Genomic DNA, 23,935 nt, shown 5'->3' on the forward strand with positions numbered 1-23,935 from the left:
AAAAACAGAAGATTCGAAAGGCAACAGTGACTACCTTCATATATGTTGCAATAAAATAATGATGCAAATACGAGGATGGATGAAGAATACTCCAAGAGACAAGAACAAGAGATTTGTTAAGATAAGTGTCGCGGCACTACCAAGTTTCTCTTGGTGGAAAGCCTGGTGGGAGGCGGTGCTGTACTGTATAACAGATGTTGCAGTGTATTACTGATTATAAGCGAAGGAGAGAAAGGTTTAGAAAAAGTTTTTAGACAAATCCATGCACTTATTTGCTAAAAATACAGGAAATTCAGTTTTGTACAGTGCTTTCATTGTCAGTGTAGTTTCTTTGTTCAGGTGCTGTTTGATTCTGACCGTGTTATTTAAGTTTTGAGTATTACTGTGTTTTTTTCCCTCCTGTCGTTTTGTTGCTTAGTTTGATTCGACCTAAAGTTAAGCATCCAATCCTGAAATCCAAATTTAGTTTTGCCATGTGTGTGTTATTGTAAAAGACAAACTTCACGCTGGTGCTGAGGCAAAGAGAAACTGTTGATATCTGTCACATCTCCAAACTCTGAACCCACCACCTCTGGGTGTGTGTTTCACTCACTGGAGAACGTTACAAGTGTTTCTCCCCTCTGTGGCCTTTAGAAGTCAGTTTGCTTTAGTGTGGTCAGACGGAGGCATCCACCTGCCGCACCGACGGAGGAAGGGATGGAGGAGGAAGTGTGTGGGGTGGGGGGTGTGAGAGGGGCACAGCGGGCCTGCTGCTCTTGGGGCTGAGGAGCTTGGGAGCGCCAGCCTCCAAAACAGAGCCAGCTCTGTTTTCGGCGAGACAAGAATCCGAAGTGGACCTGACTGTGCCCTGTGCGTCTCCAGTCTCAGGAGCTCCAGAGAGAGACGTGCCCACCAGTCCGTCAGACACACCGCCAGAAACAACAGACGAAACCACCAGCCGCCTCCTTTGAAACAGAGGCGGTTGGTGGAGATTCCACAGTGTGTTGACACTTCGCAGCACTGAAAGGAAGTCAGTGTTCAGCAGCCTTTAACTGGACTGAGGCTCAACTGGGTCCGGCTGCCGGGCCGACAGGTAAACGCTCATGGCAGCACTGGTCAGCGTCCTACGGCTTTCTCTTTTTTTCTTTCATGATCTGCGTCAAAACCAGACAGAGGAGGCCTCCGACCAGAGAGTAGCAGCTCTGGTCCATACTGAGCTTTAATGACATCTCAGAGGCAGATGTGATGCAACCAAACTGCTTCTGTTCACCACACACACACCTCTCTGTCTGTACACTGACATATCTGGAGGATGTTGATCGATGGTGTTGAGTCTGTGAGAGAGAGGCAACAGGAAGAGGCCGGGGGACTCCTGCAGGAATGATGTTACAGCTGAGGAACTAGAAAGCCCTGATCACAAACCAGGCACAGTGGGCAGCTGACCTTTGACCCCAACTGCCAGACTCACTGCACATCAGTTTTTTTTTGTTTGTTTTTGTTTATCCTATAACTTCAATATCAGTTAGAAATCCAGTAAAGGTAAACCAGTTGGTTTCTGATGCTCTGGTTTCTGCCACTTGTAACTGGGCAGCGCTCACCGTCCATGATGGGAACGTGGAGGCATCGGGGGCCCGACAGCTAATTTGAACCTCAAAAAAGTTCATCAGGTCATGTTCGAAAAAATTCATTTAGTTAAAGGTGGATATTGGTATCATACCAGTTATGATGCATGATATCCAAACAGGGTTTATTTGTGCAAGGTTGAGGTTAAATGGAGCCAGAGCTGAGTGTCATCTCTCTGAGCACAAAACACCTCCTCATATGATTTAAATATTCAGTGAAGCTTGTTCTCCTCGGTGACGCCCTCCTCCAGTGACAGAGACAGCAGATGAGCTCAACGGATGACGTAATGCTCCTTCTTCCTCTGTTAGTGAGGCCTGATCGAGGCCAGGAGCATAACAAAGGTCTTCTAGGTTTTGACACGTGAACCCGACACACCTTCAGGCAGAGCGACCGTTGCTAATTCGCTAAACTGAACCACATTCACCGTCCTTGTGTAGCAGGTACAAGAAGCGGAGGTGGGGGGGGGGCTATAACCTGTCAGCAGGGCACATCACCCCGGGGTCGTCCAAATCACGTGCAGTTTTTTTCTCTCTGCTCCAAATCCCAGGCGCATGCATTAATCGGGAGTAAAGAGCACATGTCTCTAAAGTGAGAGAGGGCCCCCCCCCCCCCCAGCTGAGGGGTTGGACGCAGGGCGAGTCGTGAGGCCGTCTGCTGTGTTCCGGTGTTCTGAGAAAAGGACAGTGCACACAGCTGCGCTCGAGGGGTAAATGCAAAACAAACATGCCTCACACATGCTTCCCCCTCAGCTGTCATGGCTCTGCTTTCAAAGTCCCCCCCCCCCCAGCACCCACCTCAACACACACACATCGCACTGTCTCTCCTTTTGCTCACTTCCACCAAGTCCAAGGGGCCAAAAGCTGGAGCCCCCCCCTCCGAGGTACAGCCAGCCCGGGAAGGCTTTTTAATTAACACAGCCATGTGGAGGATGTGCACTGCAGTATTGTGTGTCAGGACAGACACGGCCGTCTGTCTCCTGCTCGGTTTACTGTGGACTGTGTGGTAGCTCAGGTTTTACACAATAGACCGTTTTCACTCTTTTCTGTGTATTTCTGTTGTTTTATTTTATTGTTAATTTACAATCATGTCATCCTCCATCAAGACCCCGAACCATCTTTACATCAAAGGCCTCCTCTTCCTGAATGAATCTGTGCCACTTTGCTCATTTTCTAATACTACTGAAGTCAGACAGTCAGTACGGGAGTAAATAGATAAATATGACGTGTGCCGTTGTGTGCATTTCTCTGCATGCTCAATGAAGTGTTGGATATAACTCTTGGATATATTACTAATTAGATGTTTTATTTTGTGAGACAATTTATCAAGCAGTCGAGCTCTATCACTTTGCTCTCGTTAATCTGGTGGTACATGGTAAATTTTATGTTTTCGAAAGGTTGTGTTTGAACATTTTCTCATGACATGTAATTCTTATGAGTTTCAATTTTTTAAAGTGTTTGTGGCTTCAAGCTGACTTTTGAAAATGAGTGTAAGAATTTACTCATGCTTGTGTTATATTTTGTGTGTGATTAAAGTACAATAAGTTATTGCAGTTCTATTCGGAATCATTATTTATCCTTTGATCTGAAGGTGGAACATGGTGGATGAGGTTAAAGCAGCAGAAGACACAGCAGACGATGTCCTGCAGGGGACTCGTGACGCTCGGGGCCTCCAGCTCTTCAGCGGACCAACTGTTACCACAACGTACAAAAGAAAATCAAGAGTATCGACCGAGCAGCATTTAGAGCTCACTCAAGTCGTCTCCACTTTCCACAAAGCCTTTCAAACCACCATCTTAACTCGCTGCTCGGCCACAACTCGTGAAAAGTCTTGTCCGCCGGTATTAGAAAAACACACCCAATTTGCAGCGCCCCGCTCTGCCAGAACATTGGGTCATCCCTGCAGTCACGTTGTAGAATCCCTGTTGCATTTCAGGCCCTTTGAAGGAACACGAGTGCTGAAATGAGATCGCCGAGCCCACAAGAGTATCACACTAATTGAAGCTGACAAAAATACGAACTGCGCCCTTTTGAACTGCTGACATTGAACAGGGAGGATTAGGACGCGTATATTAACAACAGGTGACGGCTGCGGGGGAACAGTGGACCGGCCGTGTCACGGAGGGTCGAGAATCTGGGCGCTCACGGATTGGGAGTAAAGAGAGAAAGGAAAAAAGGAACAAAACTTCACCTTCTTCCCACCTCAATTACACATGTGTGGAATAACATTGTGATATAGTAGACATAGAGGGGTCTTTATTTATCAAAGTTATATATACACTTAGATACATAAACTCAGTCAAAAAAATTTAAAACAATTTTGGTGACCTCATGAAGTAATAAAAAAGGAAAATAAAAGACCATGTGAACATTTTTAAGAGACTTAAATGTTACAATGTTACAGCCTGAATACTGGAGCTGGGACAACTAGAGAGGAAAACATAAAAAAACAGAAAGATGCACAACAGGTAAAATAATAATAAAAAAACAGACAAACAAAATAAAAAACACCAAAGCACTGCACACAACAGTTTATACATATCTGGTTTGAGAAATGTGGATGTGGTAGTTGTCTATTATTCACATTACAGTAAGTCGTCAAATGAACGTCAGACAATAAAACTACTTCTACTCGTGTGTTGTGCTCATACACACACACACACACACACACACAACCCATGAAATGACTTAGTGGAGGCTTCAGTTCGCTCCACTGCGTTTCTTGTATTTTTATAAATATGAAGAAAGGTTTGCTCAGGCAGTATAAAATAATTCAAGATGACCCAGTAGCTCAGTATCATTTAAAAAAAAAAAAAAGAGTTCTCCAAGAGATTCATGGTGTTAACTTTGTCAGTCCAATCTTATTGTGTCAAACAGAAACAATAAGTGTACATCATCCGTTAGCCACCATGCTGTGTGTTAGCACATTTACAAGACTAATAGTTAAAGCCAACATATAGATATGTGATTCAATCATTTACAATGTATATTAGAGATTTGTTGGTTTTTCTTTTATACAGTAGAGCTAAAAGAAGCTGGTCCTTGTCAATGTTTGAGAAGAAGTAAAAAAAGGAAAGAAGCATAAACATATATATATATTACTAGTAGCAGTTTCTGTAACATGAAATGTAGTGCTGTCGTGTAATGTTACTTTAACGGTTAATAGACAAATTATTCTCATCACACTTCTCATCAAACCCAGACTTTAGTGTCCTCTGTCATTTCAGATATTAAATTCACCGTTCTGCATTGTAGGTTTTCATGTAGTTAAAGTCATTTAACTGAGAGGAGACCAGAACATGCACCGCTTCACTCTGAGTACTGATGTCTTGATATTAACAGATGACGATGGTGACGGTGATCTCAGAGTGTTGAGGCAGTGTCCAGGTCAAAGCATCTGTTAGTGGCTAGTCAGAGGCTGCCGATGTTGGGGAAGCTCTTGAGCTTCTCTGGGAAGTCGTCTTTGTAGAGCACTGGGTCTGCGCGGTGCTCCACCACCTTCAGAGGCATCGTACCAAACACTGACGCAAACTTGTTGATGCACTCGGATCTAAGGATTAAAAAACAATTGGTTATTTCAATAGTAAGATAAAAACATGTGTTTATTTGTCAGCTTCTGAATTAAAATGCTTTCGGACGATTTGCATGGATTTGTCTGTAGCTTTTAATTATTATGGAATCCTTCCTAACTTGAATATATTTCTATATTTTATTTATCGCTGGCAAGTATCTTGTGTGATTACTTTTTTCACAAATCTCACAAAAACTAAATCATATTTTACTGATAGTAGGTTCTAAAAAATAACATTACTTTAGTTTCACGCATATTTTTTGTCACTAATCAAAGATTGTTATTATCTGATTATGCACTGGAGTCAAAGTGGTAAAAGAACAGAGCCTTTTTTTACAGTGAGACACTGATTTTACTGGGATTTTTTTATAATTAAAAATAAAATAAATTTGATAAAACTAATAATTAAATTATTTATAGAACACATTCACAAAATTACAAATATTTTACTATTTAAATTCTGAATATTATATATCAATATAAAGTGGTAGCTGTGCCACAAGCACACAACAATGCTTTAGTTACTGGTAAAAGAAGAACAACAAGCTATTTCCAGTTGCAATTTGTTCACACACTGACTAACACACAAACTGATTTCACTATTCCTGTGGGTGACACTCATTGCATTCCCCAACCCCTCGCTCAAACCTGAACCATCACAAATACCAGATCACCTTAAAACCAAGTAATAATTTTCAGAAAGAAGTCTCTAAGAATGTGGACCTCCATTTTGTCTCCATGGGGACACGAGTCCTCATGGATTTTTCTAAAAGTAAATGTGAGCAGTATACCTCTCCACCATGTGTGTCTGATCCAGGGACAGTCCATCAATGGCAGTGCACTCAGGACACTTGAACTTTTTCCTGGGAGTCACCTGAACAGGAGCAGAACAGAGTCACTCATTAAAACTGTTCGTGAAAGTTCAGCAGCCCAGACAGAAGCAACTAAAACATCCCATCTGATTAAATTAATCTGTGACGTCTTACAAGAACCTTTGTTGAGCATCGTGCAGTGAAATATGTCTAAATATCACATCAGTGAATAAAATGATATAAGGCTGGAGGTGGAGAGAAAGACATGCTATATGGTTCTCCTCTGTCTCTCCTCCATCACATGTGCAACCTCACACATTCCTGCACCCAAACAATCTGGACCTGTGAATGTGCGTCTGTGTGGAGGGGAAAATAAAGTGAGAGACACAGAGAGGAGGAGGACAGATCGGGTGGGGTGGTGTGTTTTCTAAAGGAACCGGTTTGAGATATGGAGGGAGGTGGGAGCCCGGGTGCGGGCGGTGATTTTGATGGCAGGGTGTGCATGAGCCCCGGTGAGCTTAGGAAAACACGCTCAGAGGGGGAGTGCCCGTGAGTGACACCAAGATAAGGGAGGTTAAGGCCGGGCTTTAGCTCAGGCCCCTGCACCTGGGTACCCTGATGGGGAGGGGGAGAGGCCGTGAAGTCGAAGGGTGCGAGCTGATCAGACCCAGAGATGGTGTTCCGCTGCGTCAGCCTCCCCTCCATACAGGCTTAAAGCACACCGGCCGGTCAGAGCTATGAATGTACCTTTATGGGGGCTTTGCCTGTGATGTTAGCCACCAGGAAGTTCATGGCAATATCTTCGCAGTTCATGTGAGCGTCCACCCAGTTCTTGATGTCTCCTGGCATCTTGTATGTGTACAAATAGTTGAAGTACTGAAATCGAAACAGATTAAAAACAAGAGAGGATTAGGAGAGGTCATATAAATATATCCTGCAGGTTTGTCGTGCACTATAATGCAGACTCTGTTTGATGACCCTAGAGTGTGGAGGAGGAACCGCTGAGTAAGAGTTTACTTTGAACTTAAATGAGTGTGGGAGCCTTTAAGTAGAAGTCAGATAACCTTGCTCTTCCTGTGACACTCGGCTCGTCCATCACTTTAATCTACGTGCTCGGTATCCTACGTTTACCCAAAAAGGTCTCGAGGATATTCTCTAATCCTTTGTACAAGTGATTCTGTGCAAATTATTACTAATCCATAGATCTAACATTTATGAGGATATAAGGGCAACTTGTGTCAGCGAGAAGAGCTAGAGCAGCCACAGTTACTTTAGTTTCAGTCCTGAGTTACCTTGTGATAGAAGGCCGCTCCAGTTAGAACCATGGAAACCTCATTGGTCCACTCCGACTCGTACTTCCACTTCCCCATTTCATGGTCCCAGAGGTGCAGCCGGCCTGGGTAACCCACCAGCCGGTCGGGGAACTCCCTCCACACCTGGGAGCAGATGAGAAGAAGGACTGTCAGACATTTTCAGATGAAAACTGATGGTAAGAAATTATGCTTTACATTATTAGACACTTTTTTTGATGGTATTTAACAATACAATTTCACAATATTTCTTCTGTCAGAGAAAAAAATCCCAACTGAGATTCAAAGAGTTTGGGAGGATAAAAGTAGCTTTTTGATTGAAGGAATATCTGGGCTGGCTCGACACCAGCAGCTAGTCTGACCCCTCTACTGTCATCTAGTGAGACAGACAGCTTCTCTATCCTGCCTGTAATTCCATGTAATTATCCTTAAACTGAGCACAATTTTATTAAACGGCTTCTAAATGGATTCAGGTGAGTGTGCCGTCTAAGTGGGTCCAGGCAGGTATGTGGGCATGGAAAGCATCAGCTCTCGACCTGTCATCATTCCTCACACATCAAACACACACCCATCCGGGAGGCAGTCACATCTCAAACTAGCGGAGAGTGTGACTGTAATCTCCCTGAACGACTTTAAACTCTGGGATCAACTTGAAATGGCTGCCTGTGATACCTGCCAAAGATGAGGGAAATAAGGGAACAGTTAAGGGTTTGAACAGCTTTTTAAAAAAAAATCTCACCTCGTAGCCAAACTGCAGCTCGTCAGATGTCAGCATGATGATGTCATCGTCGATAGCCAGCACAGCTTCGGTCTCGATCTCGTCGTAGGGGAAGAAGCGGTTACTCAGCTTGTTCTCTTTGGTTCGCACGACTTTGAGAGGAACGCCGATCTTTGGCCAAAGAGACTCTGTCAGGAGAAAAGACTACCGTCAAATCTCTAGTTTTATGCAGAAAGATACAGATTAATTATTAAATATTCAAGCAAAATGATGAACATTGAGGAGCAAGCAGTTTTCTTCTCCCACAACAAAGCATGAGAAAGGAGGACGGTAAAAACAGGACTTCTCTGGCCAGCGAGAGGGAAACAAAGACGCTGCACGTAATCTATAACGAAGCAACGGTGCAAAAAACTCTAGGTTTGAGATCTCACATGTTTTTATGGGAGAGATGGTTTTTGGCTCATTATGAAACTGACTATGATTACATGGACAGCAACATGATGATATCAACCTGCTCAAGACAAGTGACCGAATAAACAGCATTTTCTGATTACCTGAACCTGGATCAAGTCATACTGGTAATAAGCAATAATAAAAATTAAAACGTGGAGTATTCCGATCTTAGTCACAGCATGAAGACATGTTATTACAACAATAATAATAATAATAATAATTTGTATTCATACAATATAATACTTTAGAAAAAAACGAGAAAGGGATGTAAAGCGAATAACTCAACAAATAAAACTGATCTTTATCACAGATTAAAATATAAAATAAAAAGTGTGTCTTAATCGCATTGTAACGTCCTATTGGAGTTATTACAGCATTTTGCAATATCGACATTTAAACCAGTTACCAGCCCCTTGACGCTATAAAATAAATATTAATAGAATATTTTATTCTGTTATCAAAATAATTTGTTATTCAGCATAAGGGAAATAGTTCGAACATTGCTGTCTATGAAAATTAAGTCAGTGTGGCAGGACAAATTAGATCATTACATAAATTAGACTGGGCCGCAACCATCTTGGTTATTAATGGGAAACACTGGACATCAACTTGGCTCTGGGTATTTTTGGGGTATTTTCCTATTTTCTGAAATACCATTAGTCCCTCAGTCACATAATTGATCTTGAATATCTTCACATAAATTAATTGAAAACACTAGTTAGTGGCTGCCCTTCATACATACGTACAGTACATAGAGTAGGACATTTTTAGGGTAATGTTCATTTTTAGGGATTGAACCAAATTATAAATGTGTCCACTCTCGGTGTCTTTAGATGGGCGAGGAATTATGATGTCATCTACCACTGACAGAGATATTTGAAGTGTGTCCTGGCAGTGGAAAACTGAGCTCTGGGAGTTTAACTTCACTCACTGACTCGTATCGCTATGCTAACCTCAAGCACGTGCAAATCTAACCACACTACAATTCTTCATGAAGCAGATCAACAAAGTGTCTCTTCAGGGGAGCGTTTCAAAGATCTTGGGCAGGATCCATGGCACGGACTATGGCACAGACGGATCACACAGAATGTGTCCGACTCATTAACGGGGTAACTGGGGCCTGGCAGCCTATGAGAAGAGCTCCAGGTCCTCCTAACCACGTCTGAAGTCTCCTGTCAAAAGCTATTGTCAGGAAAACTGCTATGTTAAAAACCCAGAGTTTCTTCTTTCACTTAGTCCATGTTGCTGTCAACCCTTCTTTTATTTCCGAGGCTGGAAAGAGACAGTAGGAGTGAAGCGATTATGTGTCATTATCTGAATTTTAGAACCGTAGCCCCACAATGACATGAGTCAAAATGCACACACTTGCTAATTCCTCTGTGACTTCTTAACCTGTATTCAAGGAAATTATATTTTCTGAAGAATAAGCTGTGGCCTTCAGGCTAAGTCTTCTGCATTTACTGCAGCTGTGTGGCAGTTTATCTCAGCTGCTGTATGAGAGATAAAGACTGAAAACAGGTTAAGAGAATTTGATAAACCAGAGGTCATTTAATTCTGTAGCAAAACATGGTGTTGTGACAAAAAGAAAAAGGTCCACATCTCATAAAAATACACACACTGAGCCTATGAGCACATCGGATCAAGGCTTACTGCGGCTGGGGAAGAAACCTGCCTTCATATTGGACTAACCTGTCAATGGCCACTTGTTAATTCTAATGGGTCACAAAGCTTAAGCCAGGCGCCACAGATGCCGATAATGAAAAGGCAACTCAGAGCCATAAGGGGGCACTTCAAAGTCACCTCACTACTTCATGACATTAGTCAACTCTTACAGCAGCAGGGTCACTTTACTTCCTGGTCCTGAGCCATCCTTGTCTGAGTTAAAGTATGAGGCACGATAAGCTGTTGTATACTTAACTGCCATATTAGGGCAAATAATTACAGTGCAAGATGCAATAAATAACGACTTCTATGAGTTTGCAATGACACATCTCTAATTGGCCTCAACCAAAGAAGTCTAAAACTACAAACTAGCAGTAATGAAAGGAAAAACAGGGATAGATTGGCAGCTATAAAAATACAGGTTACACATATTACTCCTGGGATCAGGATTGGAATCTGACAATATGTCTGCCTGTGCCTGTACAGACAAAGTCTGAACAAAAATGAGCAGCTGTGACTCAGGAGGTAGAAAGAGCTGATTCCCCACTCCCCCATTTTGCATTCTGAAGTCGGCAAGATACTGATCCCAAAATTGCCCTTGATGGCTGTGGCAACTGGGAATGGATTGTGCATCATAGAAAAAAAAAAAAGTCCAGTTCACACCTGACATTAGAATGCCACTCTACATGTTAAGTGACCACTTGGGATCAGATCTCACTTCCCCGCTCATGTATGAAAATACACACAAATATTTTCTGCCTGAAAAGACACAATTATGTGGTTTTTAGTCAGTGAATAAATGTGTTGTGTGCAGCTCTACAATGACAGGACCTTACTATAAAAATATTTAAATAAAAGCCTTCACCAAAGGATGGATTTATTGTTTTAAGCAATTAACTCATAACTGTCAATAATTTGTCTAGTTTCATCAACTGTCCTGTTTTCAATGAGGATCCGTTGTACTCACCCTCAGGAGGACTCTTGTTCTGGTTATTCCAAACCACCAGCAGCTTTGCCAAGCTAGGTACCTTGGAGATTTCAGTGATGACCCGGAACAGACTCTCAACACGATCGTAGGTCAGCACCACTGCTGTGAACCCCGGGGCCCTTGGTGGGATCAGTGGGAGGAACAGAGGACTGTTCACACTGGACCACTTCTACACAAGGAAGAAAGAAAAGAAAAAAGCCAAACTGTTTAAGCAACAAACACCTTTTTCTTTTCTAGAGTAAAGCTAGCGTCAGTAGCTTCATTTCTACTTTATCAGTCCTGTCTGTCATGTTTTCCAATGCACTATAATTATGTTTCTCTGGACAGTGAGATCACAAGCAGTCATTACTAGATGATGGTTTTTATTAAGGGAGCAAGAATCATTCAATATGTCTCTCAAGGGGTAAGAGAGGCAGAGCAGAGAACGTCAAAAACTTTCTGTAAGAACGCCAAAGAAAACCCAACAGAAGCTGCAGGACAGAAGACAAAAAGACAGAGTGGGAGTCTGCAAGCAAGACAGGTTGGCTGGGCTCATGTATCTACTGCTGTTATGAAGGTGAACCTCCTCTGGGATGTGGGTGAAATAGGAAGGGGAGAGAGGAGTGCAGTTTGTCAGATTGTGAATAGTGGCCGTCTATCATGAGTGTGGAACTTGGCTTCTCTTTCACTGCTTCCCCATTAAAACGGCCTGTAAATCCTCGGAGCGGCTCTGACTCCGGCTTAGATCAAGCGACGCTGTTAAATGAAGGAAGCCACAGGATGGTTTTCTAATGCTTTGTGTGCTGGATCCTAAACTTTAAATGTTTAAGTCAGTTGGAATAAAGTGACACCTAAAGAGACAACTTTGAGTCTTATGGTAAGAATATTGCAACAATAACTTTTTTATTTTTAACCAAGGTTTTTTTCTCAACTTCAAAAAAGAAAACCTATCATGCATTTCATTTACAAGCATGTGCTCCCCTAAGAGTATATGAAGGAGCATGAGGCTTCACGTGATAGACTTCAAACACGACAGAAAGGTTCAATCAGTCTGAGAGAAGCAAAGAGAGCATATCTAACACAGTAAATCTGTGGGCTTCTTGAAGTCCATATAAACCCGCTTCTCCTCTGGTCCCAGGAGGCCACACAGTGATTATGTGGCTCCTTCCCCAGCATCAACACGAGTGTGTCAACAGACACACAGACACCGTCTATTTCACAACATCAGTCAATCCTCCACAAATAAAAATCCACTTTACTGGCAAGTGGAAACTTCCTTGTGGCTGTTCTCACATTGTTATTCAAGTGGAGGGGGGAAATAATTAAACTCACACATATAACCAGCACAGATACATTAAACCAGAATAAAACAGGCAGAGGCCACTTAAACCATTTGTCAAACAGTGTGAATGAGATGAAAAGAAAACCACAGCTCAGTATGTCACCAGCAGATCTGAGGGAGTTACGTGTTTATACTTTACCCTTTTATTTGGTTTTTGAAATGCTTGAGTGGTTCATTAATCTAAGACACTCGAACAAAGGTAAAATGACAAGATAAAATGATCAATTGCATCATATCTATTTCTCAGTTTTAATAATGTCGGCGGAGATAATCTTTAAATTTATGGCTGAATGATACAATAGTTGCCACATAAAGAACCATACCGTGACGTTTTAAGACTTTTGGCATCAACTTGGGGCCGAAGTATCAGTTATCGCGACAACCCAATTTTAAGCAATCTTGATTCAACTCATTGATAACATTTCGCTCCATTTCCTGAACATGCACATCAGGTTCTGCTCAAATCGGATGAAGAGGGGACTTCTCTCAGCTTTATCAAGCCTGAAACCTGCTTGTGCTGCTCACAGCTTTGATTTTGGGTGATTGAACGGCTTTCTGCTGATAGACTCAGCCAAACACTTGAGCAGGAGAAAAGAGTCCAAACTAAATGACATTTAAAGATTGTAAAATAACTTTTAAACAATATAGTGACTAAGTCAGGCTTTCATATGCCCAGGCGCCAATCATCATAAAATGTTTGGAATCTGTGGCAAATGTGAAAGTCTGAACTCCTCAATTCAAACAAGTTTGCCCTCTACCAACAAATCCTCACAAAAGCAGCCTGTCCCTTGTTCTGAAACCCCCTCTGAAGGCACCAGCAATCCCAGGAAATGTGCTTTCAATTACCAGCCTAAAGAACTACAGGAGGAGAGGGGGAAAATGTCTGCCTGATTTATTTAGTGCTCTTTGCAAGTTCTTCTCACCATCCATTCACCGAGGCCATTGAGAAAACACTTCATCTCGCATCTCAGGGAGGAATGGACAAAGGTATGTAGCCTGACATAATTAACGTCCTCTTGGTCTGGACAGACCGTAAGACCCGAGTGATACTGATCGATTGGACTGGGCGTTGGACAAAACCTTTGACATAAGTGGGTAATGTCATAAGTGTAGCTGCTGATTAACAAGCTACCTGCTCAGAGGAAAACAGATATGGTCAGAAGAGTTAGCAGCTGCTTGACCGACAACCTCTCAGTCCTGAATTACTGTACAGATCTGAGCAAAGCGTAAATTGAGAACATCTGCAAACACCCTTCAGAGCGCTGCTTGTTTGTGACCGCCACCTTTCTAATGCCAGCATTTCAGTGCATCTGCTTATACCAGGATACTTGTAGACATACGTTGCACATATGCAAAACACTATTATACATCATCTCATCATAGTATGCCTCTGCTCCATATATGCTGAGCACAGAGGAGACTGGGGATCAGACCCGGCTGATTAACAACCCCTGAGAGATGGTCGCACAGCCAAGCTGTCTGCAGGCACAATCTCCCACAACCACAGGGATGCTTAACACACACACCATTCTTCACATCCAGCCTACTCTCTATGAACACAATGACTCAGACATGCAGGAACTTATTTTTCACCACAGCAGAGGCATCCTCCTGGTGCAGAAGTGCTGACACAAAATGGCTCAGAACTCGCTGGGTGTATACCGAACTATGAAGTGCTGCATGTGTGGCGTTCCAGAAAGCAGGAAGGCCTCTACTGTCACTCCGCCACAGAGGCTTCGATTTCGGAAGCTTATGTGGCCCTGTGAACATCTGTATGGTCAAAGCTCCGTTGTGGAGGGGTGTTGTTCATGTGTCTGCAATAAAAAACAATCTAGGAATACAACTGACTGGTTCAGCACAGCAGAGCATAGACTGTATAGAAGATATATAGCTGTCTGTTGAAAGGGCCTACATAAATAAAAGATTCTTCTGAGACACAAAGCAGGAAAACCATGGACACAGTTATAATAAGATATTCTTAACCAATGCTTAAAAACTAAAATAGACATCAAGTGTAGACAGTGACGTACCACCACAGGTGGATTGTTCCACTGCTCATAAGTGCGTGCAGCATAGGGGTAGATACGGTCATTGATGATCTGGAGGGTTGTCAAGCCAATAGCCTTCATGGAGCTGAAGTAGGCCTGCCAGAACCAGCGGGCCTGTGGGCAAATGGAAAACAAGAATGGAAAAATAAGAGCAAATACAAAACATTTGTACAGCACATTTACAAAAACATGTACTATATAAACATAAGCTTGCTATTCGTCATTAAGAGAGGGTCACTTTGCAGTTACAATATAGATGTGAATAAAAAATAAACATGCATGTATGTGTCGAACCTTCTCCCACTATCTATATATGAATCTTAGGTACTTTGGATACGAATGCGGCCATCTGGACACATTTGGAGACAAGATAGCATTTCATGAACATGTTACTGCTTATATAACAGTTCTTGTCCTGTTATTCCCACTTTTCTCATTTGTTGGCTGTCGCATGGCAGAAGATAACACCAGCGTGAAATCATAACTGTAAAATCCAGGTTTCCCTCCCTTGTCCACGTCATTCAAGAGCGTTTTGCAACCCTCTCCAGCCTCATGCTCTTCAACATCTCCTGTGAAACTCTTGTGACTGGGTCTGTTTTATTTCAACAGACTTCTGATGTGCAAAGCAGACCTAAATGATAAGTGAACTCTTGACCCACATCTTAATGTTATCACACAGACTGCTGGAATACTCATCTCCAACTGTTCTGTCAGCCAAGACAACGAGCATGAGAACAGAAACCTGTGGGTTAGATCGTCTCACGGCGGAAATATAGAGAGGCGGGAAGGTGAGGAGGTATCAACGGAACAAACTGAAGATTCTACATATAGGGTCCATGAACTCTCTCTTATGACTGTTTAATATATTAAAGGTACAATGAACAGATCAATTTAGAGTAGTGTGACTGATTGCAATACACATGTCAATCCTCCTTCTCCCTACAGGCCCTTGCACTATCAAGAAACTTCAAGGGACAGTTGACAGGCGAAAAAAACCCTATGAGAGTGAATGAAGCTTTAAACAACACTGACTCCTGCCAGGAGGCACCACGCTACCCTGACCCGACCCCACCCCTCCAGCTCCTCGACGGCCCACAGTTCCAAGGCAGAGGATATGAAGATGTGAGAGTTTGTTCATGAAGTTCGAAGCCGTACTTGTATCTGGTCTGGTTATTTAAATGCACCAAAAATGTATTATTAGCTAATGTGTGTGCTCTTTGTTTAACAAAGACAGTCCTCTGAGGCACGTGAACAACATGTGACAATTTTACCAATGTCTGTGAATGTGATGAGGCATTGGCGCTGTACAACAACACAGAAACAGAGCGGATGAGGAGAAACTCCAAAAAGACTTTCTAATCTCAAGGGGGAATCCCAACGGCCCATAAATCAGCCAGTGATGAAAGTTTCTTTTCCGTCTGGGGGGAGGCAGAAAGCAAACTGTGCTGGCCTGAGGGCCCGTCACAGCTCCCTCCGCCTGCTCCCAACGCCTGCAGGAATTTTTATGAGTGGCGAAGAAGAGACAGCATTGCAAAAGAGGAAATTGTAACTATAGCCTTTTTTACAAATATTGAGAAATAATAAAAACAATAAATAATAATCACACGACTCAGGTCCAAAATATATTCCTCTGTAAGTCAAATCTCCATCCAATTGAACGCTTGTTTAAAGCAGAATTATCTTCTCAATTCTGTATAGTTTAGAGGAGTTCCCCAGCAGCTCTTTTGTTATTAGAAATAATTAACACAGGTCATTCCAGTTGTCTGCATCACTTTGTTTAACTCAGTGCAAATTGTCAAGTCCCTGACATAAGATTCAACCCGTAGACCATAGCTGGCAGTCAGTGAGCTGCGGACACAACCAGGCAATCATTAGTGTTTTCAACAAAATCAAAACCAGCAGTGAAACCACGTCTGCTTCAATCATACGAGCTGCTGGCTGGGAATATTGTTTTGCACGAGATTTATTAGCACTTTGCTTCCGACTGTGATCAAAACATTTCCACACATGCACACACATTTATATATAAATTACCTGATCTCCCAGGTGTAAATCAGTCTAAAATAAAGAGACGCAGGCCTGACAACCACAGCTTTCGCAGCAGGTTACATGTGAGATTACAGTCTTTGTACTAGTGAGACCGATTGCTTGCTGGATTACAGACTCCCCCAATGGTTGATCTTAGTTTGTGAGGCCCTACAGTTTCTGCAGAGTAAGACTAAGGCTCACCATGGGACTGTATTTTGTTTTCTCCTGTTCAACCATTATACTTAAGATTTCCCTTTAACTTCCAGCCCTTATCTTATAGGCTGTTTAGTTTAAATAACTCAAAGATGTGCGGATTTGCTCTAAGAAATCAAATTTGCAACTCAAGATAGGCTAGATTAAGCAACAATAACTGTTACACTGTTGACAGACCAGAAAGCAACTGACACCTGTCATCATCCTGACTGATGGTTTAGTTCCGTATGAGGGAGCACATAAAAAGACGACTGAAGAAAAAGCACACAGCATGTAAGGGAGGGAGCAGACAGACTTCTATAAATCAGCGGTAGCCAGCGTACTGTTCTGCACGGTGAGGAGCTGCAGAGGCTTCACAGACTGTACAAGTATGAGAAGTGACAACAAAGCTTGGAGGACATGGATCAACAGTCTAAAACAAAACGCTTGTTGTCAAGTTGAAGCTGAAGTCAACGGCAGAACAAAGGATGAACAGTCAATCTTAAAATCAAAGAACTCCCTCTTACCATCTTATATATTCTAATTCAATAAGTGCATTTATTTAATTATGCTAATCTAATAAAGGTTTGTAATGCATGTGACCTATTTGGAGGGTATGACCCAAACAAGACTCATGGGAGACACAAACATGGGTTCAGTGGTCTCACTTAAGCACTTTTGACATTTCACAGCTTTTTAGTATGTGGCCTTTCAGAAAGTGTCTTAAATGGATGCTATTACATAATTTTAAATTTGAAAATGAGCTTTGCTGTCTGAAACCAGTCTACTGATGGAGGCTGAGCAGTCACCTATTCAAATATGATCTTACTTTTTCAGCTATATAGATAACTGAATAAGTATATCTAGATAATGTATTCAATTATTAATTTGAGAACCAAATCACCAAAACTTTCAATATTGCCTAATTTATAGGAGCAGCTTTTTATTTAATTAATATCAACTCAGTCCTTTGGCTATTAAACAAATAATTTAAGTTGAAAAACGTCAATCTATACTTAAAAGCAAAAATAAAATTAAGTTTGATCAAATTCAGAGTTGTTTCCTCTGAGGTAAGTTTGCATTGCCTGTAAGGCACAAAAGTCACAGAACATGAGAACGAAGACACACACACTGTGAAAGCTAAATCTGTTGAGCCATCTGCTGGTGAAACTAATGAAATACATCAGTTCAACCAGATCAAAAAGAGAACTCGTTGTTTAGGTTTGCTATCAAATCTACTTTAAGAAATCAGACTCTTTGTTGTAATTGTAAAGAATCCAAGAGGAGAAAATATGGCTGTGGAAAATCTCCGGCCAAAGTAGAAGAGAAATTAAATGCACCTTAAAGATAAAACAGTGTATCTTGATAAAAAGTAGTTTGTGTCTAAACAGGGATACAGAAAGTTGTGCTCTATATTCTGGTAAACAGTGAAATATTTGTGTTTATTACGGAAGGAGGAAAGAAGACAGTTCAATAACCCTGTCATTTCTCCATGGGACTGAACTGAAACTTCATATTCTTTCTCCCTTCATCCTTTTTAAATGTATCACCATTTGTTAAGATGCCTCTCCACTAAGAAAAACATAACAGCCTGTACTCAGGAACTTTGCCTTAAAACAAATGTCACAACCAAACCTAACCTGGCAGAATTTGGAGTGTTCATCCAAAATCTGCTATATTTCAAAAAAATTATTAAGCACTGTTAACAGTGCTTTGTTTAGCCTCTCCAACGATCCTTTCAGCTTTTAATGTGAAAAAATTAAATCAATTTTGGCTGTAAACTTTTTTTTTTATATAAATTTCTTTTTCTAAATGGATGGCGGGCAGCCCTGGACTAGAGGCTGAGGACTCCACCAATCCAAAACTGGACCTGGAATCTGCTCATCCAGATGTGGTGGGAGGATCCAGGGGTTTACACTGGAACCAGGTTAAAGGTGTGTAGCTCCACACCAAATACAGCCAGAGCTTTTTAGTTTGAATTCGACTGTCAGTTCTGTCAGATTTACCAACCGAGGTTACAGTCCTTTACCTGGGGTTTGTCTGGCTGTGCGTCAATCATCCAATCAGAGGGTCTGAGATTTTCTTCATGTTAAAGGTGAGATATGAATAGAAAAATATGATAGAAGTGCCTAAGTTATGTGTTTCTATTTACAACAAGATGGACAGGATTTTTTATATTTTTAAATAACGATAATAAGATATAAAAGTCTGTCAACAAAATATCACTTCACCATTGTTTTGCTAAAATCTTATATCGTTGTTGGCAGTAGATGAAAATATTGACAAAAGAGGAGCATAACTACAGACATTGTAAATGTAAACTGTAGATAGTGATTCACCATTAGTATCATCAAACTAGGGAAATGTCTCAAAAGAAGAATCATATTGCAAACAATTCTGTCCATCTGAGCCACTTCAGCACAGGCAGAGGACCACTGTGACCAGTGGATAACTAAATAATATCAGATCTGTGATAGCTGTGAGCTCTACACAGCAGGACACCCCCCACCCAACCCAACACCACCACCCCCGCCCCAAGAGCGAGCTGTGTTTTTCAGCTTGTCTGGAGTAATCCAACCCCGAGCCCGTCTCTGAGCCATTGGCATAGAATGTCTGTTTGGCCAGTCTAATTGGTAAATGGACCAGAGTTGATACAAGAGAATGAAGAGCAGCTGAAATGGTGTACTTCTCTTCTAGCTGCTTTCACTTTTGTTTATTGTGGTTCAATGTAAATATCAAATGGGAAGGGAGTATCAGCCGTCTTGTGTGCATTACACTCCAGCAAATATCAACATGGCTGAGTCTTCTGAAAGCTTTTTGAAAATCGGCACCGAGCTAGGATGGAATCCAAATTCCTGTCTGTCGCACAACACATTTGTTTCGGCTTCCATAAACTTGTCTGGTTGGTTGGTTAAGGTACAAGCATCTTAGACACAACATGCAAGTTCTCCAACCACAGCGAGAGCACCTTGGACCACCATGTCAATCTGAGCTCTCCAAGTGCAGCTAAATATGAGGCCCTTTGAATACATTTGGCTGAGATATGTTCTCTTCAGTTAAAACCTTGTGACTGTTACCTGTCTCTGCATTTCTTCAACTTGTCTGTGAGGAATACTCTTGAGGATGGTGTACATCTCTGACAGCTTCTCCTCTGGAATAACCACAGATGCCCTGTGCAGAGAAAGAAACATTAGATCAGTGAACAAAAAATGGCCGTCTTTCAAACTGCTTAACTTTAACTGTTCCGGGACTTATTCAGACCTTTTCCAGTCAAGTACTTCAGAGAATGGTAGGATGTAGGAGTCTGCCAGGATGACAGGGACACAGCCGGCCTGAAGCACGTCACTGAGGGCAGCCTGACCCAAACGTGCCCCCCGCAACACCACACAGAATGAAGACTCCTGTAGAAACACAGGGATGAAATGAGCCATTTGATTATGCATTGTACAGAGAAACTAAAAGGAGGTTACACTTGACCATTGTCACTCGAAACAGTCACTGGTAATGGAACATAAACTGGATTTTGACATCAATATCCTAGATCTAGTTCCAGGGGGGTAATTTCTATCTTGATTGGTTAGGATAGTTATGTTTCCTACCTGCAGGATCTGTGGGTAGTCATACGCCTGCCCCTTGTAGCAGCGCTTTCGTGCAGAGGCGGCGCCCTGGGAGAGGTTGCTACATTTGTCCAGGAGGAGCAACGCTTCTCCATTTTCTTCCTTCAAGCGCTCCAGTTCAGCGCGGTACTCTCGGTGGATGGCAGTTTGAGAAGATAGAATAAAGTAGCGCCGTGGCCTGGGAGAATGAAGACGCACACAATTTATTTTTGTCGATACCATGATGAAGTAATTCCTTTATCAGACCTATCATAAAAAGATATTAACCACAATTATGTATATTTTGAAGCACTATAAATATCTTGGATTATGACTGGAATAAAGTTATTTGATCATGACAAAAAAATATGAGAGTCCACATGTGAGATGTGCTCACCCAGGCTGTCTCTCAGGCAGCTCGACATCTGCAGAAAGTGGGCTGTAAACTGGGATGCTGACATCATAACCTTGTCTGTAGGTCCATGTCGAGAACCCACCTCCAGCCAGCAGCGCTCTGAAACAAATGGACCTGATTGTAATAATGCTTCGACACACTGGGGATTTCAACAGCGACGAGCTACGGGAACACACTTTGAAATACAAATAGGTGAATTAGTTGTTTTGCTCCCCGTGAGCACTTTTGCCACCAACTATGCCGATGTGAAACATGAAGTGGCAACACACTTGGCTCGGTGACCTGCTTCATTCATCACTGGTTAGTCCACTAGATGACAAAACGTATTTCGGACTCGGTTCCATTCTCAGGCGAGGAGAATATAAAATGGAAACACACTGTTAGTCACACACCTGGTTCTGATGAGGCTCCATCACAAATGGACTCCAGCTGGATGAGCCCAGGAAATTCCTTACAGCTAAAGATAGTGTTCATTGTCTCAAGGCTGCATGCTCCTAAACCAACGCTCCTTCACCCTCAATCATCAGCCTATAGAACATCTTGAGACACATGGGCTCTTTGCTGGTAAACACAACCACATTTGAAACGTATCCTCAAGGCCCCCAGGAAATATTGTATTTTAAATATCTCTTTCATCTTCCTCACATTAATATTCTATACATTTGAACAGTTGCTGGCAGTATGGTAAATGCTTCTTAAGGCTGCATAATTCATAGCTGTATAAAAGTTCATCTGTCCTGTAAACAGAATATCAAATAAGAAATAATAGTAAAACTTGAATTCTATAGCACTTATCCACACAAGGTTAACAAGTACTTTATAATTGGTGAAGTCTCATATTATTGGTAATCTCAGATTTAATAAGATAATTATCAGGTAATAATTAACCATTCTTAAAATTCTAAGATGACTTTTAAGCTGTATTTAAAACTACCTGTCTCTGGGCACATCCAGGGCAGTATTGTAGTCTGGGGGGCCTCCTGGTAACATGTTGAAAAGCAGGTGATTCATTCCTTTGTCCCATCTGCCAAAACACACACACAAGAATGATAGATGAATGATTAAACAGAACAATTAACAGAAAATATATGATTGCAGTTTTGCTAATCAGTTAATATTCAAAGTAATTATTAATCAAAAATATTAACATTCCCTGGTTAGTTGTTTTTCTTAATTAAACACTGCTTTATATTAAAATCCCTTTGAAAAAGGGATTCTCCTACAAGTGACAACATTTTGGGCTCTTGTGAGATGAAATTGTCAATATTTCTGATATTTTAGGAAAACACAGTTAATCAACCCATTGTTTAATAGTTAAAAGATATTTGTTATTTGCTATCCTACACAATAAAAAATGGTTAAGTGACCTTGATCAATCTTTTGGGAATTAAAAACACACATTTACATTTTTACAACAATGACAATAACACATATGAGTTAAATTTGAGAAACAGGTTCACGAGGAGGTTGTGTCAAAGCAGTTAAACAGCATGATTAAAACTAAACTAACTTATTTTTAATGACTGTAACTAAACATGTACCTAGGTAGCATCGCCAGAGCCTGGGCAGTCTCTCGGATTCGCAGGGAATTCTGATTCAGCACATCGGTTGATGGGATGAAGAGACAGGCCCTGGTCACGTCATCAGTGTAGAAATCACTATCAGAGATGGCACTAAGCAGGTCATTGTATTCTCGTGACAGTCCAGTGTTGCTGATGGGAACCCCCAATTCATCCACAAACCGCTGCAGAGGGTAAATGTACACCTACAAAGAAAACCACGTCCACAATGGTTTATAATTTAAACAAAAAAAAGGAACATCATGAAATATTGACGGGAAACACTTAGAGAGGATGGCTTTAAAATGCGGTTACCTTGATTCTATTCTTGGGGTTGTAGCCACACCTGTAGACATCAAAACAGGTGTGCATGCGACAGCTGAGGTCCCCCCTCTCCGGAATGGGACTGGAGGAAGGGAGACGGACCAGAGGCGCGTCGTGGACGCTGCGTTTGTCCAGCGTCCAGTCAGCTGTGGATTCAATGGAGTGGGGCCAGAACTGAAACATCCCAGTGGCAATTAATCCGAGCAACACCACAGAGAAGAGGATGATGTAGTAGATGCGATGCTTGGTTTTCATCCGGGGGATAAGAGCTGGGCCCCGCGAGCTGTATTTCCCAGAGGCATACATGCCTGACACCTCTCTGTCCAACCAGCCACTGTGAAGACAAGCATCTGATCAGTCAAAGCCATTCACTGTTTACACTGGAGCTGCAACAATTAGAAAACTAAACTGCATCTAGGTTGATAACTGACTAATGTTTTTTCAGCATGACTAATGTCTCTTTGTCTTGTTCTACATCATAAATGTAAGAACACAATGTTTTTCTTTCTCGTACAATGTCATTTACTGAATATCTTTAGGTTCTAAACTCTAGATCGGACAACCCAATATCTGAGGAGTCTGAGACACAAGGATTATTGATCAATCGAGAACATAATCGGGAGATACATCGATGACGAAAAATAATCGTTTTTCATGTAGGCAGCAAAAGTTTATGAGCTAATCAGTGGTTTACGTAGCCGAACATATTAAACACACAATCTGCGTGTGTCACGATGATCCAGAGTAAGGTTACACACAGGTCCCACAACATCTCATTATTTATCTGTCAAGACTGCGTTGCAATATTTTAGATTAACACCCATTTATATATTTCATTAACATCAGCGATAAGCCTAGTCAGTTATACAGATAACAAACATCTTAGTAACTGATCCCAAGTCAGTGTCAACACACCAAATATATTCACCGTGACGCGGTTATAAAACTCATCTGTCAAGATTTACTATCGTTACAAAGATCACAATGATTTCACCTGAATTAACTAGGGAGCTAACTCGGCTAACGCAACCTTTAGCTGAGGCAGAGGCGTAAACATTCATGCTAGCTTAGCTCACCACCTTTCGTTATCTACCGCTGTCAAATGAAAGGAAACGAGTCTTTGTCTAACGTTACAGGAATGTCGTCCCTTCCGAGAGGTTCAACGAGACGCGATATGAAAACAAGCGACACTAAATAACACATTTTTTAATACCAACCCAGCTTCAAGCTAACATTAGCACCCCAGGAAACGGCTCAGTGATTTACGGAAGTCATTCTTCTTTGTGTCCGTCCTGTGGGTATGTCAGGATGAGGATCCTTTGCTTCCCTCTGGTGGCAGT

The 23,935-nt window shown here is 41.8% G+C and overlaps 1 protein-coding gene across 1 annotated transcript; it reads right to left on the minus strand.

Moving 5' to 3' along the window:
* Positions 1-3,832: 3,832 nt before the first annotated feature.
* ext2 (exostosin glycosyltransferase 2) lies at positions 3,833-23,906 on the minus strand. Its single transcript, XM_053422943.1, has 15 exons — positions 23,813-23,906; positions 22,587-22,929; positions 22,254-22,477; positions 21,647-21,736; positions 20,695-20,811; positions 20,301-20,496; positions 19,963-20,102; positions 19,779-19,872; positions 14,464-14,595; positions 11,092-11,281; positions 8,031-8,197; positions 7,274-7,417; positions 6,729-6,857; positions 5,961-6,043; positions 3,833-5,148 (listed from the first exon to the last, which is right to left on the minus strand). The coding sequence occupies exons 2-15, from the start codon at positions 22,899-22,901 to the stop codon at positions 5,010-5,012; spliced, it is 2,160 nt and encodes a 719-aa protein (XP_053278918.1). The 5' UTR covers positions 22,902-22,929; positions 23,813-23,906; the 3' UTR covers positions 3,833-5,009.
* Between the last annotated feature and the right edge of the window lie 29 nt (positions 23,907-23,935).

This window comes from Pleuronectes platessa, chromosome 1 (assembly GCF_947347685.1).
Source record: "Pleuronectes platessa chromosome 1, fPlePla1.1, whole genome shotgun sequence".
NCBI lineage: Eukaryota > Metazoa > Chordata > Actinopteri > Pleuronectiformes > Pleuronectidae > Pleuronectes > Pleuronectes platessa.

What these genes read in the sequence shown, in the direction of transcription:
- ext2 (XM_053422943.1), bottom strand. Translation starts at nt 22,901, where the DNA reads ATGTATGCCTCTGGGAAATACAGCTCGCGGGGCCCAGCTCTTATCCCC. An exon ending in ACCCCAAGAATAGAATCAAG is followed by an intron (nt 22,478 to 22,586) that starts GTAACCGCATTT and finishes TTTTCTTTGTAG; the next exon opens with GTGTACATTTACCCTCTGCA. An exon ending in GAGCGGCCTTCTATCACAAG is followed by an intron (nt 6,858 to 7,273) that starts GTAACTCAGGAC and finishes TTTCGATTTCAG; the next exon opens with TACTTCAACTATTTGTACAC.